The sequence below is a fragment of the Lissotriton vulgaris genome, chromosome 2_1 (assembly GCF_964263255.1).
Source record: "Lissotriton vulgaris chromosome 2_1, aLisVul1.2, whole genome shotgun sequence".
NCBI lineage: Eukaryota > Metazoa > Chordata > Amphibia > Caudata > Salamandridae > Lissotriton > Lissotriton vulgaris.
This window is the reverse complement of record NC_141687.1, coordinates 735,479,662-735,495,750: the sequence shown is the minus strand read 5'-3', so window position 1 is coordinate 735,495,750 and position 16,089 is coordinate 735,479,662. Positions and strand designations below refer to the sequence as shown.

Genomic DNA, 16,089 nt, shown 5'->3' with positions numbered 1-16,089 from the left:
CTTGAGGTACGCCTCTGGGCCGCCCCTCACAAGTGAGGGCGATATTTCTGGGTTAGGGATCTTGACACCGGTTACGACCTTGCCGTTGGCCCTTAAACGTTAGGATGTACAATTTCAAAATTTCAAGTAAATGTTTTGCAGGATGTTAGTTCGGCTAGGAGAACCTTTGTATTAGAGACTCTGTTAAGGTTAGCCAAACATCGCAATGTGGTAATGAACTTGTACATAATATGAAACTGTTTATTTAATGTTTTAATTTTGTTTCATATTTTAATAAATACGGCCGGGGGGGTTACTCCCTCCCGTCTTCCAAAGACTTCAGAACTGTTTCCGGTTTCCCATCCTTGGGGATTGTGTTGAGAGGGGGTGGCGGGTATCTCAGCCATACACACACATTTACATTTTCATTTTCAATTCAAAGCATTAAGGCGCATATGCATTGTAAATTCACTTTATCGACTATTTTTTAAAATCCTCACTACAGCTACATATAAAGTTTGGAATAAAAAAACGATATTTCTCTTGAAAGGCATGTAAATGTGCAGTAACTCTAAGGCTTTAGTGGTCTTCAAACTAGTGCAAAAACGAAATTACAAATGATTAATAAAATGCTATTATGCACGTTAAGGCATACATGCCATGTCATAAAGGCGCATTTGCAAGTAAATGCCCTTTCTTTAGCCCTTTTATTTCTACAGCAATTCAAGGGTGAATAACCACATTATTTCAGTTTCGATTTCTTTATTACAACTATCTTCACCATCCTCAACTGTACTCGGTGGATAAGCATTGGCAAAGCCTTTATAATGCAGCTACGCTGGGCGAAGCACATAATCAATTTGATCCAAACCAATAACATCGCGAGGATCACAATAACTGCGATCATGATTTCAAAGATCTTTATTCCCCAGGTCACAAATAATCCTGACAACCAGGACCAGATGCCACTCAAGTTAAAATTAAAGCAATTTGAATTTCATGAAGTTTCTTCTCACTATTCTTTATAGGATCTATTTGCTTGTGTATACCAAGTGAGGCATTAGGGGGGTGCGGACATCACTCAGAAAATACTAATAGACAGACCCACCATTGGCTGTGAGGAGGTAATCGACCAAGGGAAATGGCAGTGGCATATTCTTCTACTTCCACTATCTGAGTATTGTGTTTAGTCTCTCGAATGACCTGCCCTACACCATGGTTAGGAAATAAAATGGAGAAGAATCTGTTTGTTTCAGGGATCTCTTAGCGGCCCATCTTCTTTGCTCTGGGTGAATAGCATAATGCTTGATAGCAGGGACATTATATACAGAGTAGCCGACCTCAGCACACTCTTGAGGCATCGAGGAGTAATCTTTCAATCCACAGATGAAATAAAGGCTTCCTTCTTGATGGCTTTGTTTGTGTAACACCAGACTAGTTTTAGGTCTGTTTTCATCCCCGCCATCACCAGCAAATAATACGATAATAAAACGGGTTTTAAACCTGTCTCTGGCTGGCCAAACCCTCATGCGCAGTGAAGCTCTCTACAGCCCCAGCAACACAGCTGGCACAGGCTCTCAGTCTTCCTGGGAGCGCATGTGCCGGCGCTCAGGCCAATCCTGATGCTACTTTCATGCAGCGTCTAGACTGGGCGCACTGCAATCTGGGAGTCTGTGTCACCCTAACTCCCCCTACCTCCCTCCTCCGACCCGGCCTACCTCCAGGGGAAGGGTCGCTCCTGAATTCCAAATGTGGCATATCCCACAATATACACTATTGGATCAAATTTTTGATTGTCATGGATATGTCCGTACAGTTTTGAGCTACCCACTTAAAGTTTTAAACCTAGATTTCTTGAAAGTTGTTATTGTCGTAAAAACCTATATAGAAAATCTTTTTCGAGACTGAGACTTAATCAGACTCTGATTTACTAAAACAATGTCTGTTTACACCCAGTTTCAGTTGACATTCTTCTTTTTACCTCAGAGTGCTGTTTAGTAAAAAGTAGTGTTTCTTTTGCTAGTATTACTGATAAAAATACCAGATGAAATATTAATCTTATTGCATAGTTTGATAATTGCTCCTAACCAACTGGGAACCCCAATAATTTGAATCTGGGTGTGTAAATCCCTAGCACCTTCCAAATGTGTGTAACATTCTCACAAATGGACAGATATGTTGTCAGTGAAGGCCTCTTCCATGTCACCCCCATGTTGCCTCCATCGGGTTGGGAAAAAGAATGTCCGGTAACCAGAATTGGGGATGGCAGTGACATGCTAAAATAGTCTAGCCTCACTTTTTCCCCTGATGTGATAAAAAGGTAATGGGGTGGGGTGGTAGTCATTTTGGCTTTGAGCCACACTTAGGGACACCAGACAGCATGTTTGCACCTGGGGAGGCAGAATTTACCGTCTTGCTGCCTGCTTATGTGCCAAAACTACACCCAAAGAAATCCCAATTTCCTTTCACTTGCCATGCTATTTGGGCTCTGGGTCAGTCGGCAACCAGGTACTCATACGAAATATGGCAATTTTTGACTCATAGAGACCAGATTAGATCCAGGGCTGTGTGGCTTGTTTGAATTCCTGAATGCCCTGAAAATGTCAAAGCATGGGGTCAAAAAGATTCCTTTTCACATATTTGTGTGACCGAAAACATGGGCTCTTCCAACCAATGGCCAAAGTCATTCCACCCTGCGTTCCTATATTCTACTAATTGAAACTCTGCTTCATGTGTGGGTATCTTGACCCATTTAAAAGAGTATTAGGCTCCATTTTTCATTAATTAGATTTTTCCATATGGCTTGATGGCTAGTCTGCACACAATGAAAATCCATTATAAGCTGCAGCCCATTTGGTGGGTCTGGTTATCAGTTGTTTTGGGACAACAGCAAACACTGTGTATCATTGTGACCAGAAGAGTCTGATGGATGTAACATTTTATTACTATTGTAAGTCAGCCAGTGAGGCAACACATTTCAGGTGAAAACGTCTCCTATTTCTTCCTGTTTATTTTCAAAGATTAATTAATTTATGAAAACCATGAGCCATCTACACAAGAGACCCTCTGTTGAATTCAGAGTTTGTCTACTTTTCAGAAATGTGTAGCTTTCCGGTTTACACCCATTGGTTTCCACCTACATCCATCACAAAAATTGTAAAAAGAAAATTACAACTCTGTCTGTTTCTTTAAGCTGAGAGGGGTGATCTTAGAACATCAAATCTTTTGATGGTGCCCTTCTTAGAGAAAAAAAATATTTTCTTGCACATTACATTTTCCAATGTGTTTCCAAAACAGCATTACTACATTTTGACTATATTTTGGTTCTCTCCAGCGGAATACAGAAACCCTTTGTACTTCTAGAATCCCCAACATGTGGAAACAAAAGGAAGCAAATTTCTCTGGGATACCTTTTGTAGATAAAAGTTATGAAAGCTTAAGCACGAGTTGTCCAAAACATCCAACAAAGGACACCCGGGGGCAGGAGTCTCCGTACATAAGAGGTTAAAAGTTGGTGGGGAAAGTAGAGGGGATGTAAGGTTAACGAGCGTTATTAAAGGCTACAGTACAAAACTTGAAAAGCGTTACGTTTACATGTTAATCTAGTGCCTTAATTAGGCAGCCTGGCTTGCAATTTAAAATGGCCTGATAAAAGTAGGTGTCAGTCTGAATGGAAGAAATGCAAGACATGGCTTCTGCTTCAGATTTCAAATTAGCTAAAGAGCCATTGAAGATAAAAAAAAATGTTTTTTGTAAGGCAGAAGGAATTCTTTGCTTTACTACACATTGATAGAGCACCAGCATTCTGAATACAATTTAGCATAAAACATGTTTGATACATCCCCCATTTCTTTAGAAGTTGTTTCCAAATGAGTCTGGATTTGTTATCTAAGGTATACCGTTGCCGCCTTCTGCTTTGGATGCTCGACTTGAAAGCATGCTTCCAGGTTTTGCCCATTCAAATTACTTTTGCTCCTTGTCTCCTGATTTTTAGGTTGAGCCTGGGCAGCTCGCATGCGCAGTATGCAAGACCTGCTGTAATCACTATACTGAGTGTAAACCCACCTGCTACTTACCATTTGTTGGCTCTTCGTTGGTTGGTGCTCCCGATACATCACTTCTGTTTTTTGCTCAGGAGCACCAGTCAACCACAGTTTCCTTACGCTGTAGGGGTTTATGTGGTCCTGTGGGCAAAAGTTCAAGAAAGGGCAAGTGTGGATGTGTGCAAACATATCGTAAGTGAATCATGAACATCCTTCGGCTGACCTGTTTATAATGGGTGTGGCTCCACTCGCTCACTTTAAACCAAGAAAGCATCTTCGAAAGCAACATAACAATGCATACGTGTAGATATGACACCACCAACACGCACTCACCAGCCCGGTCCTTTGTCTTTTAACATACAACAGTGCGTTTGCCCAGGCGGAAGGCTTTAGATCGCTTTATGATATATTACATGCCTTAAGGGGAGTTCGAACTCTGGTAAGGACACTATCACATGGTGCCCATGCTCTAGGTGCTATATGGTGCGTGTCCTGCCATACCCCAGAATAACTTTCACGAGGTGTGTGTGCTCCAGGTGCTCTTTGGTGTCCTGCCAGACACCGGAGACACGCCTTGCCCTCTGATTGTCCGAGCGGGTCGTTTCCAGAGTTCCTGGCGGATGAGCCACCCCTCCGGGCGGGGCGCGTGCTCCCCTCACCTGGGCCAACTGTCGCAATGAGTCAACTTTCCAAGTACTGCTTATTCCAGCTAATCAATGCATACCGGACATACCCGAGAGCATACCGAAAGTCCATATGCCTCGGCGAGAGGAAGTGCCTCGGGGATCGGTATGTGTTAATACTGGTTAGATATTCCTGTAGCCATTCATAATGTTATGTTTTTAATACTACACTACTCTCTTTTCTATTTCCATGCTATCATCAGCATGAGGCTATGCTTGTCTCTGTCATGGCCACTCCTGGGGACTTAGTCACACCCCTGGATTTAGACCGGAACACGTAGGTCGTTTTTTGGATGTTTGTTTCTGTGGGGTTTTTTTTGTGTGCAAGTTGTTGTTGTGATTTGAGTTGCAGTTAAAACGTTTGGGGTTTTTATTTGGGGTATTTTTTCCCCCCAGGGTATGATTACATCAGCTTTGCAGAATTACATCAACTGTATTCTTGCTTATGCAGCCGGTGCTGCTTTTATGATTTCTGTGTAATGGATTAATGTCATTGAAGTAGTTACCAAGCCAAGTTGACTATTTAATACCAACTTAATTTTATTATGGAGTTTCACTTTTTGGGGCAGTGGGCGTTCAACTGAGGGGCTGGGTTTTACCATAAATACAATCTGGTGTTGCTTAAGAATCAAGATCACAAAATTACTGAACATTCTATCCACTTTGGTTTGCTTTCCCAAATGTGTATGGCACCTGATACTATTGGAGTGTTTTCTACTTGTACAACATGTACAGCAGTTTCTGTGGGAAGAGGTAATGAGTTTCCTTTTTATCTTATATCCCCATTGATTTATTCTTACATAATTTGTGTTTTACATTAAGCTTGATTCAACATTGTTCATAGCAACATGCGGACATTACAGATGTTTTAACCAATTAATTAAACTATGGATTAATTAAATGTGTAAGCTCTACACGTTATGCATACATTTTCTTCACAAAATGCTTAACTCATTATTCTTATTCGATCGCATGAGAACATTACCTAAGGAGAGAGCCAAGCATTCCCCTAATAATAAACTTACATCTATCTCTCTCCCAAATATACTATATGCCATAAGGAGGCAGGTATTCTTTCTGAGCGGAACAAAAATGTATCCTGCTCTTAAATAGCATTGGTCCCAGTGGAGCAGGTTTTCTTTTCTGGGAGTGAAAGTGATTAGTTAAGGCTTCACTTTCCAGGTACGCACAGGAGGGTGAACACCTAAATCTAAGAAATGATAGCAGGCACTACAAGTTAAACTTCCATACATTTTATTGAATTGATTTCTAGGAGATCCCCTGCATGGGCTATTGTTCTGTTAGAAAAATTAAGGTTTGTTTCTATAGCATCCACTTCATAAACAAAGGATGTTGGGGCGCTTTACTTCCATAATTCTGAATCTTTTATGTCGCTTTGAACCCTTTTTTTAACACATATTTAAAGTTGTAGGTGCTGTGCACGCTTCCAGGGCCGCCGTGCACGTAACTTTTATGTGCACAGGTGCCACGCTTTCTGTTTCAGCATGGCACCCGCTTTTATGTTTACAATTCCAATAGCTCAAATTCTTGCAAATGCGAGACCTATTCCCTTGCAAATGCCTTTTTTTTTTATACTACAGTTGGAAATCCCTAAACTCGTTCCAACCAAACATTATCTGTTAAACATAGAGTCTTGCTGTGCTGTCCACCCATGAGGTTATGGCAGTATGTTTTCGTGCAGAAAATGTTTTTTACACAGGCTATAACAGTATTTTGGGATTTAAACAAATATAATACATGAACATTCTTAATACCATGGTCTAATCTGCTCTTTGGCTACACGATGACATCAGCACTTGATCTTTCCAATGATATGTTGTTCAGCACATGATACCACCATCAGTGCAGACTTGAGATGGAATCACATCATTTTATTGTATCATTTTAAGATTAACTTCCCTTAAATACCTCATTGGCTCCATATTTTAGTTATTTCTCTCATTCAGGACATGGTGTTCCTAAATATCCAATCTTTTCATTATACCCCCTAAGAATACATCGCCGTTCCGTACCACATGAGCTCTAGGGAAGCCATGTTGACTTTTTCCAGGGTTCCCATATCTAGCCGTTCAGGTTTAGTTCTCATTCTCTATGCATGATCCCATTCTCACATTCCCCCCTTCACATATACTGGGTTGCCCAAAGTTAAGTTGAGCACTAGGTTGCACATTTCTGATAAATTACCCCACCCACATCTTGAAGCTGCTATTCAAGTTGCAGTTAAGCAGTGTGAAAAAGTTGGAGGTGGCTGCAATATCATTAGATATTCTGCATTGCTGGATGGTGACCTTAATCCTCGGATGTGAACATGCAGTTGGTGACTCGTGGGCATACGTCAGGGTTCTTACCATGGGGGGCAATAGGCAGTAGGTGCCATGCCGATATTCAGCATAACGTGGAATAATTTGGAATAACAGTTAGGAACAAAGAAACCAAATTGCAACAGCCTTCAAACTCTTAAAGGTCAGTTGTACTAATAATGAAACCTCTATGAATATATGAACTTGTCTTTTTGGTGATGACATCTCTGGAAACAGAACTGCTGATATTGTTTATTGAACTTTAGGCATTAGTTCAACAAGTCAGTGTTTGTTTGACCCCAGTGGAACAGTGATCTGACTTAAGCTACTTAATGCTGTTTCAAATCCGTAGGTGGCTGTACACGTGTTGCCATCAATAATAGATTAATCCTTAATAGGTCAGGATTCAAATCAAATGATGTTGCAGACTATTTTCAATGTTTTTAAAAATTTTACTTTTTTTTCAGGATTACTGAACGCAAAATATGGGCGATGCTGGCTAGAACATCGAAAGTTGGCTGTGAACAGTTTTCGCTGCTTTGGATATGGACAAAAGATCTTTGAGAACAAAATTTCAGAAGAAGCAATGTTTTTCCTTGATGCCGTTGATACATATAAAGGGAAGCCATTTGATCCTAAGCACCTCATAACCAATGCAGTGTCCAACATTTCTAACCTGATAATATTCGGTGAACGCTTTCGATACGATGACACAGATTTTCTTCACATGATAGACATATTTAGTGAAAACATTGAACTTGCCACCAGTGCCTGGGTATTTCTGTATAACTCATTTCCATTGATCGGCATACTCCCTTTTGGAAAGCACCAGCAGCTCTTCAAAAACGCTGCAGAAGTGTATGACTTTCTTTTGGGAATAATAGAGCACTTCTCTGAAAACCGAAAACCCAAGTCCCCTCGACACTTTATAGATGCGTATCTTGATGAAATGGATCAGAACGCACATGATCAGGAAGCAACGTACACAACAGAAAACCTTATTTTCTCAGTTGGAGAGCTCATTATTGCTGGAACAGAAACAACAACAAATGTTCTCAGGTGGGCTGTATTATTCATGGCACTTTATCCTAACATCCAAGGTGAGCACATTGCGTTTTTAAGTGTCATTCGGCATAACCGCACGAGGGATCTTCCTTTTGAATGGTATTTTAGGTTTTGTACCAGTCACACACATATACCTTTATTTGCTGTCTGATCAACTAAAGGAATTGAACTGTTTTGTTAAGACTGGCTGAGATGGAAGATGCTCAATCCCAGGCTTGAGCACATTCTCCATTTCTCTTAACACAATAAATGCATGAGGTTTGTCACCTCGAGTGGGACGGGTATGACCAGACGTGGGTCCGGGCTCTCCATGCCACTGCAGTCAAGCTATCCTGGCTTAAGAGGGCTGAAAGCCCGAAACTGGTACTAGGATGCGTGTTTCCTGTCCAGGGAGAACCTGGCCTGGCAGTTTGGTCTGGACTGTTCCCATTGGGCGCTGGGTCAAGACTGATTTGCATATGGCTGGGTCCAAACTGGAATGGCATGGTGAGCAAAAAAACGATGGGTTTAGGCCCAGATCTCTATACTGGGGTGAATGTACGACATTGTTCTACATTCTCTCAATCAATTGTTCTTTTTGCATTTGTCACCCAGAGTGGGACGGGTATGCCCAGATGTGGGTCCCGTGCTCTCCATGCCACTGGAGTCAAGCTATCCTTCCGGATGAGGGCTGAAAGCCCGAAACCAGTCCTAGGATGTTTGTTTCCAGTCCAGGGAGAACCTGGCCTGGCAGTTCGGGCTGGACTGTTCCCATTGGGTGCAGGGTCAAGACTGATTTGCATATGGCTGGGTCGAAACTGGAATGGCATTGTGAGCAACAAAATGCTGGATTTAGGCCCACATCTCTGTATTGGGGTGAATGTATGACATTGGTTTGCATTCAGTCCATCAATTGTTCTTTTTGCATTTGTCACTCTGAGTGGGACAGGTATGCCCAGACATGGGTACCGTGCTCTCCATGCCACTGGAGTCAAGCTATCCTGCTCGATGAGGGCTGAAAGCCCGAAACCAGTCCTAGGATGCTTGTTTCCAGTCCAGGGAAAACCTGGCCTGGCAGTTCGGGCTGGACTTTTCCCATTGGGTGCAGTGTCAAGACTGATTTGCATATAGCTGGGTCTAAACTGGAATGGCATGGTGAGCAAAAAAACAATGGTTTTAGGCCCAGATCTCTGTACAGGGGTGAATGTACGACATTATTCTGCATTCTGTCCATCAATTGTTCTTTTTGCATTTGAGGTTACGCATAGCACTTATAGAAAGCTAGTTGGTTGGCTTCTCCTAAACTGATCCCTTTTGAACAATTTTCTGAGTAAAGCATGCGGTTATTCAGTGCCCTCTGTACCTTTGATTGCCTTGTATCACAAATGTGCGGGTCCATTCTTGTGCTTCTGAGAGCTGGTGGTGGTAATGATTGGATTCCATGATTCCTTCTGACACATGCATTGTTTTATTTCCTGCATACTATGCACATGCATGTGTAAATTTGAAGAAGTTGCAGGTAGTAACTCTGTAACACCCTTACTTGTCAAATTGCATTACACATCTGACCTAGAGATTGCAATAGTCCATAACTCCGATTCCATATTCTAGAAGTAGTTGAAGACCACTTCATGTTAATAGCCTTCTAGGAAGGTGGCAGACTGTGCTATTGTCCTAGGATGATCTAGAAACAATGACCTACATTTGAAATCTTTTTAGCATAGTAAGTAAACCTGCACGCCAGGCACTCACTGTTGCTTAATTTTAATAAAGGTTATGCTTATTGCAGCAGACACCCCAGGTTAATGTTGCACACGCTTATGCTCCTTCCTGTTAAGTGATAACAGATTTAGTTATTCTATGCCCATTTTACAACCCCAGTGTAGCAAGTAGAAATTGCTAAGAAGTAAATATTATAACCACGCGGCAGGCCCTTTCATTTGGATGTTCTACCTCTGACATTCGGAACTTCTGAAGTTCACAATTGAGCAGGCTAAGTAAGGATGATCCTCCTTATGCAAATAATTGTCACTATCCTTATGATATGAAGGCAATTTGACCCCCTGGCTTTCTGAGGAAAACATTTAGATCAGTTGTAACCCTTGTCCTCTCTGAAATATAACAATGTGCCCTCAACCCTTATTAAACTTCTTCGTCCCTCCATCAAATCAGAAACCACTGATGGTCCAAGATACAGAACAAACAGGAGGGAATTGAGCAAAATAGGACAACTGTGGTAAGTAAGAATATTGCTCAGTACAATGAATATTATTATAAGAAATATGAATAGAAACACTTTATCCCTCACAAAATACTCCTGTTCATCCAACATTACAAAGCATAGATTGCATGCAACAGGCTAAATAATGCGGCACCCTGCACTAAATTGAGCCTGAAATGTGTCCATATGAATGTATATTAATATGTAGAAATGCAGACCCAGATCTAGGAGAGCAAGAGCCCACTGCTTCCTGCGTGTAGCCACGGTTGAAAACACAAGGGTCTTGCAAGAAGCATCTTTGCGGATGTCATTCTGATTACTGTATCACACTCATGCATAAATGTTTGTGCTTCCCCAAATTGTTCTTCATGGTTGTCATGTTTAAGTTTGGTGTCGGTGGTACCACACAGCACTGCCTGGAGGCTAAACAAGAAGACATTGTCCGTCATGTTGCTATCGACGGAGAAGGATGGTTGCCTTGCAGGGGAAGAAGACACTTTCCTCTCCGTGTCAAAAGAAAGTGCCTCAGCCTCTGTTGGCAGCATGGTGATAAAAAAATCAAGAAGCACTGGCAAAGCCAATAGGTCTCACCTATGTGAGAGCCATTATCGTTGCCAAAGGCTCTTAGCCATGTAGACAGTAATGTGGCTCTGTGCAGCATGGATAAACGTTAGGAAGAAAAGTATTGGCAATGGCAATCCATCTCACTTTGTATATAAAGGGAAGTGTGAAAGATTGGCATTTCCAAATTTTGGTATTAACTACTTGCCGATGCTGAAGCAACATTAATAGCATACAACAAACGATAATACACGCAGGCACCCAACGTGGCTGCACGTTATGGGACAGGCCTCTGAGCAACAAGATTCGTAGTCCAACAACTCATATTATTGTGGTGATGTCTAGGTGTCCTTCATAGAGGGGCATTTCCTGATGGCTGCCATAGTGTTATTCACTGAGAATAAAATCATATGGCGAATTTGGTTAACACAGGAATTGTCCAGTTTGTATTGCTTTTATAAATCCATTGAGTATTCAAGTTTCAAAGACTCGAATCGGCATCTGATGACACCGCCAAAGGAAATGACAATTGGTCAGGAAAATTCCATGATAAAATTCTCATGAAATAGGCCCTCTTAAAACAAGTATTGTTAAAGATTAAGTGTGGCATATGTGTGAGGCTGTTTTGGCCACGTACAGCTACTGTGGGAAAGTAAAACATAAAAACTAAATAAAAAAAAAAGAACATGAACACCCTTTCCATGAGCCTGCATTTTCCAACCAAATAGCCTGTGTAAACAGATATTCTTTTATTGCACTGCACCCGTCTCACAGATGGCTGGCACACTTCATGTTACATTTTTTTTAATGGTTAATGTTCGCACAGCAGCTGTATGTGGCTACACTTTGTTAAAGATGAAGTGCATTGTATGTGTGAGGGTGTGTTGGCCTGCACAAAACGCCAATAACATAGAAAAGGTAGTGCAGTGAAAGCAAGTCTGTAGCCCAAACTGAAAGGATCCATGTAGAGGGGAGAATCGCTAGGGCTGGAACAAAACGCCCACCAGGCGGGACACATGTACCCGGTGCACCAACCAAAACAATGGAATTCATAAGGGCACGCCAAGCAACCAATCAAAAAGCGGTAGGCGTGTTTCATGAACAGAGGAATTACTAAATGACTCGCAGAGCAGCTCATGCCCGCTGCCTCTAGGCTCGACCTAAAAAGGTATCCCATTGCCTTAAGCCGCATGCAGTGCCCCCCTCATTTCGCTTACTAGGACATACAGAGCAGCAACATATCTCTGACCTGCCACCCTAGGGTCGAGTTTCCTTGAGCTGCTCCTGTAGGAGCTCTAACTCCCTGCCACAACTCTCCTCTTCCACAGGAATGGGGTATTTTCTTTCTTCTGGGGTCACTGATTATCAGACAAGGGAGAGTGCTCAGAAGCCTGATCTCTGTAGACCTACTTAGTTTGCTCACTTGTCTTCACGGGTCATTTCAGTGTTTTTATGGAATCTGTATTTGTAGGGAACTAGCATTCATTCAGAATCCTCCCATTTCACAGATATTTATTGAATAAAAAATGGCCTCGTCTGACTGGCTTGTTTTTATTAAGTGGCTTCTCCAGATGCACTTACCCTTCCACCTAGACCGTCTTGGCGGTTGTTTCCTCCTGCTGCATGCCTGGAGGTATTCCCGGGCCCCATCCTTGCTTTTTCTTCACCTGCACTCTGGTGCTTTCCACTGTGACTGCATCTATCAGAGTTTAGTGGGGTGGGGTGACTGGAAGAATGGAGGCAGCACAAGAAGAACAACCTTGGAAAGGCTGGCGGATGTAGCAGGCAGTTATACTCCACTACCCTCAAAACAATATGTTGAACATATGGCCCCTCGTATGGCACTGCCAAACAACTGCAGTGTGCAGGGGCGCTCATGGGTTGAGATACGCCCCATGAGTAGGACACTTTATTGAGCAGGATAATTGTGGTCTTGGGCGATAGACTGCAGGCACCCAGGAGGTTGTGGGTCGACAAGGTTGTGACTGAGAGCCATTGGACAGCTGGTTTCTCTCCAAGGATAAACAGGTTTAGAATCTGAGAATTCTATGAGCACTGAGCTGATTAAGGGAGAGATAGAAAATGATAACTCATCAGTGTGGTAGAAATAACTAGTTTCCGAGCCACATCTTAGCAGAGCAGCGGAGAAAACCTGGCTCTGCGGCCCCTGCTAAAAACAAAGCATCCCTCCAATACCTCCTCTGCAAGTGTGACTTTGCTGACGCTCTACAAGTTGGCATCTTTCATTTTGTATATATGGCATGCTCAATTACTTACTAACCTTGTTTCGCATTGTTCAACACTCGGTCTTCTCCGACTCCGAAACAGGTGTATGTGTCAGCAGGAACTTAATGCACTGGTGTGAGGCAGTGGTTGCTTAGAAAGTGGTTACCTTTCTGCCTTCTTCCCTGGGAGTTTTTTCCCCTCTGCAGATATTTTTACATATTGAATGTATCACCTCTTTTTAGGTTTGGTCTCCATGGCATCTTGTGGCATTGAAATAGTGGTACAAACCATCTTATACACTCTCTTATACATGTGGGCCTTTCCCTGTAGCCAAGTGTAAGCATTCACATGTGGGCAGATGCCCAAGACTGAAACGCAAAGGTGATGGGAGGAGTGCTCAGTCCTCATGCCAGTCCATTGTTTTTTGCCTACTATGCCAATCCCCTCAAGTAGCAGCTAAACACAAATCAAAATTGGTCTAGCTCCAAGAGGAACAGTCCAGTCCCGAGAGGACAGTCCAGCCCCAACATCCAGGCCAGGTCCTCCCAGAACGTGAATGCAAGCATCCTTAAGACCTATATCGGCCTTGTCAGGGAGGTGCAGTTTATCCACACAGAACACAAGGAGAACTGCAAGGATGGAGCAGCAAGTCCATCCTGTCTTTAATCTTGGCTGTACTCATAAACAAACAGAGAATTTCAATTATATGTGTACATGCTGTAAAATAAATCTGCTCTCACAGGAATCTTGAAGCTGAAATTGTATATTAACAAAAGAAAAATCACCCGTGAATCACAGAATTGGGCAGCAAGGGGATCCCCAGGTACCCGTAGAGCGTAGTTTCTAAAATGCGCACGTACAGAACACAAATTTATGTTTTCATAAACGGGTTCCAAAGGAGATCATGTGACCAAACCAAAACAGAAGGCAAAGCAGGCGCTGAAACTGTACTGCGGGATAGTGCACACTCAGCCTTCGATAGATATAAAAATGTAAACTTTCAAAGCTGAGCATGGTATTTGAGAAGTACGTGCTTTCAGAGGCAGACATGAGAGTGAGCCTTTACATGTCAGAGATGGGAACAACTTGGTAGCTTTGATTTAGCAGTTATTAAGAATATAGCTGACACTAATACAGTTTGCAAAGGCGAACCTTTAAATTCCACAATGCTTACAAACAGTATTGCCAAAACCCAGGCTAGATAATCTTTGCCAGTACTTGGGCTTTGTAAAGAGAGAGAGGCAAGATTACATCTTTTGCATTTGTTAATGCTTGCTTTTCTTTTGGTTTCTTCGGAATATGCAAAAGTAAAATCAACACGCTGAATATGCTCATGATGCCAACTTCAATTCCTTGGCCTTCACCACTCAGACTGTTTGCTTTCACTAGGAGTTTGAGTTTGATTTGCTTATATTGAGCTAACTTGACTGTCACATCGGATGGAAATAATATGCAGAAGGGAAACCGAGATTAGTAAACCCGGTGTTCCTATGACTTGAAAGACAGTGTTCATTAACTGAGGCTTTGTGGGTAGGGCATATTAACTTGCACAGTTGCCTTAGTATGTAACGGTGTTTCCAACTGTCTGTGATTTGACTAGGAACATGTCCTGAATACAATGCATGTGGCTGCTGCTCAGTGTTCACTGGGGTACGGCGCACTCAAATAATATTTAATAAAAACTAAATGGGCGCACGCATGCAAATGTAAACTTACAATATATATTTTTTTAAACTTACCTGACAACAAGGACCTCATGCTCTGGACCTCGTCGCACTGCAACCCTGCCACCAGAAAACTCTCTTGAGCAATCAGAGCGCTGCTCTCACCAGCATGAGAGCCGTGCCCTGATTGGAGGGAGTGGCCTGTCTCAGTGCTCTACAGCGCTAGGAAGCCTACAATTGCTCTGACCCAGTTGTCTTATCTTAAGACAAGCTGTGTTACAGTTTTCAAAGTGTATAGTAATGTAGTGCGTTACAAAGGGCGTAAACGCATCCTTGATTTTGGGCACACACTCGGGTTTAGTCTAAATAGACAGACTCCATGAGAATTTGAATATTCACTTTATTTCTGTGTTTTTCTGAAAGTTCATTATGTTCATGATTTTCAATATAGTTCACAAATCACATGTTCCCAACTGTTGCGGAAATATTACAATCGCTTTTGTAGATTACACATAATGCTCCAATGCATTTCGGGCTAGATGCCCTTTTTCTAGGAGCTCTGAAAAAATATGAAAACAAAAACACATTTACCATCTCGAGCCGAGATACTAGCATCAAACAACAAAGGATAAATCACATAACCAGTTACGAGTTTGTAAGCTACTAGTGCGTAGGAGTGTGGTACCTTATAAGCCAGTGAAGGGAAGGGGATGGGGGTGGGTTGTGGTGGCGGTAGGCTTGTGGATCAAAAGCACTTACGTGTCTGAATCCGAAGCGGGTAAATAAATCCCTGTGGGAAACAGGTAAACAGCGTGTTAAACGGACAAAGAGGTCCAACGTTAAGCTAGTTAACGTAGGTCTCGGGCGGAGCTCCGACTTACTTAAAAGGGGTGATCTGTCAGTGTTGCATGTGTTACATCTGTCACAAGCTGTGTTACAGTTTTCAAAGTGCTCAAAGTGCTCATTTCTGGCTGGCCGTTGTAACACGGCTGCCCAAAAAGACATGCGCACTTTGAAAAGTGTACAATCTATCCACCCTCCTCCCAGTCCCTGATGCTGTCATTCAGCAGTAGCCTCAACCCCGTCCAGATGCTCATTCAGGATGGGAGGATGTCAGGATGAAAAATAAAATAGCTATGGTGAATTGCCATTTAATTTTTCAGCTCGGGGGCATTTAAGTGGGGCAACTCTCCATGCTCCAAAGGAGGAGCCGCTCCTGAATTGGGGCCAATCCTTCACCACATGGCCAAGGGCTGCAACATGCTTTTGTGTCTTCTTTTTTTCCCATTGGGCACTTTATGCCCTAACTGTAATATGGAGTTTCTTGTTGCAAACCTATGAGAGTGT

At 42.4% G+C, this 16,089-nt stretch overlaps 1 protein-coding gene across 2 annotated transcripts in view; it reads left to right on the top strand.

Moving 5' to 3' along the window:
* CYP2R1 (cytochrome P450 family 2 subfamily R member 1) overlaps window positions 1–16,089 on the top strand; it is a 123,738-nt gene that overhangs the window by 62,055 nt on the left and 45,594 nt on the right. For both annotated transcript variants that reach the window (XM_086956023.1, XM_086956024.1), the window contains exon 3: window positions 7,494–8,126. In XM_086956023.1, coding sequence (XP_086812149.1) covers window positions 7,494–8,126 — 633 coding nt within the window. The remainder of the gene's footprint in view (window positions 1–7,493; window positions 8,127–16,089) is intronic.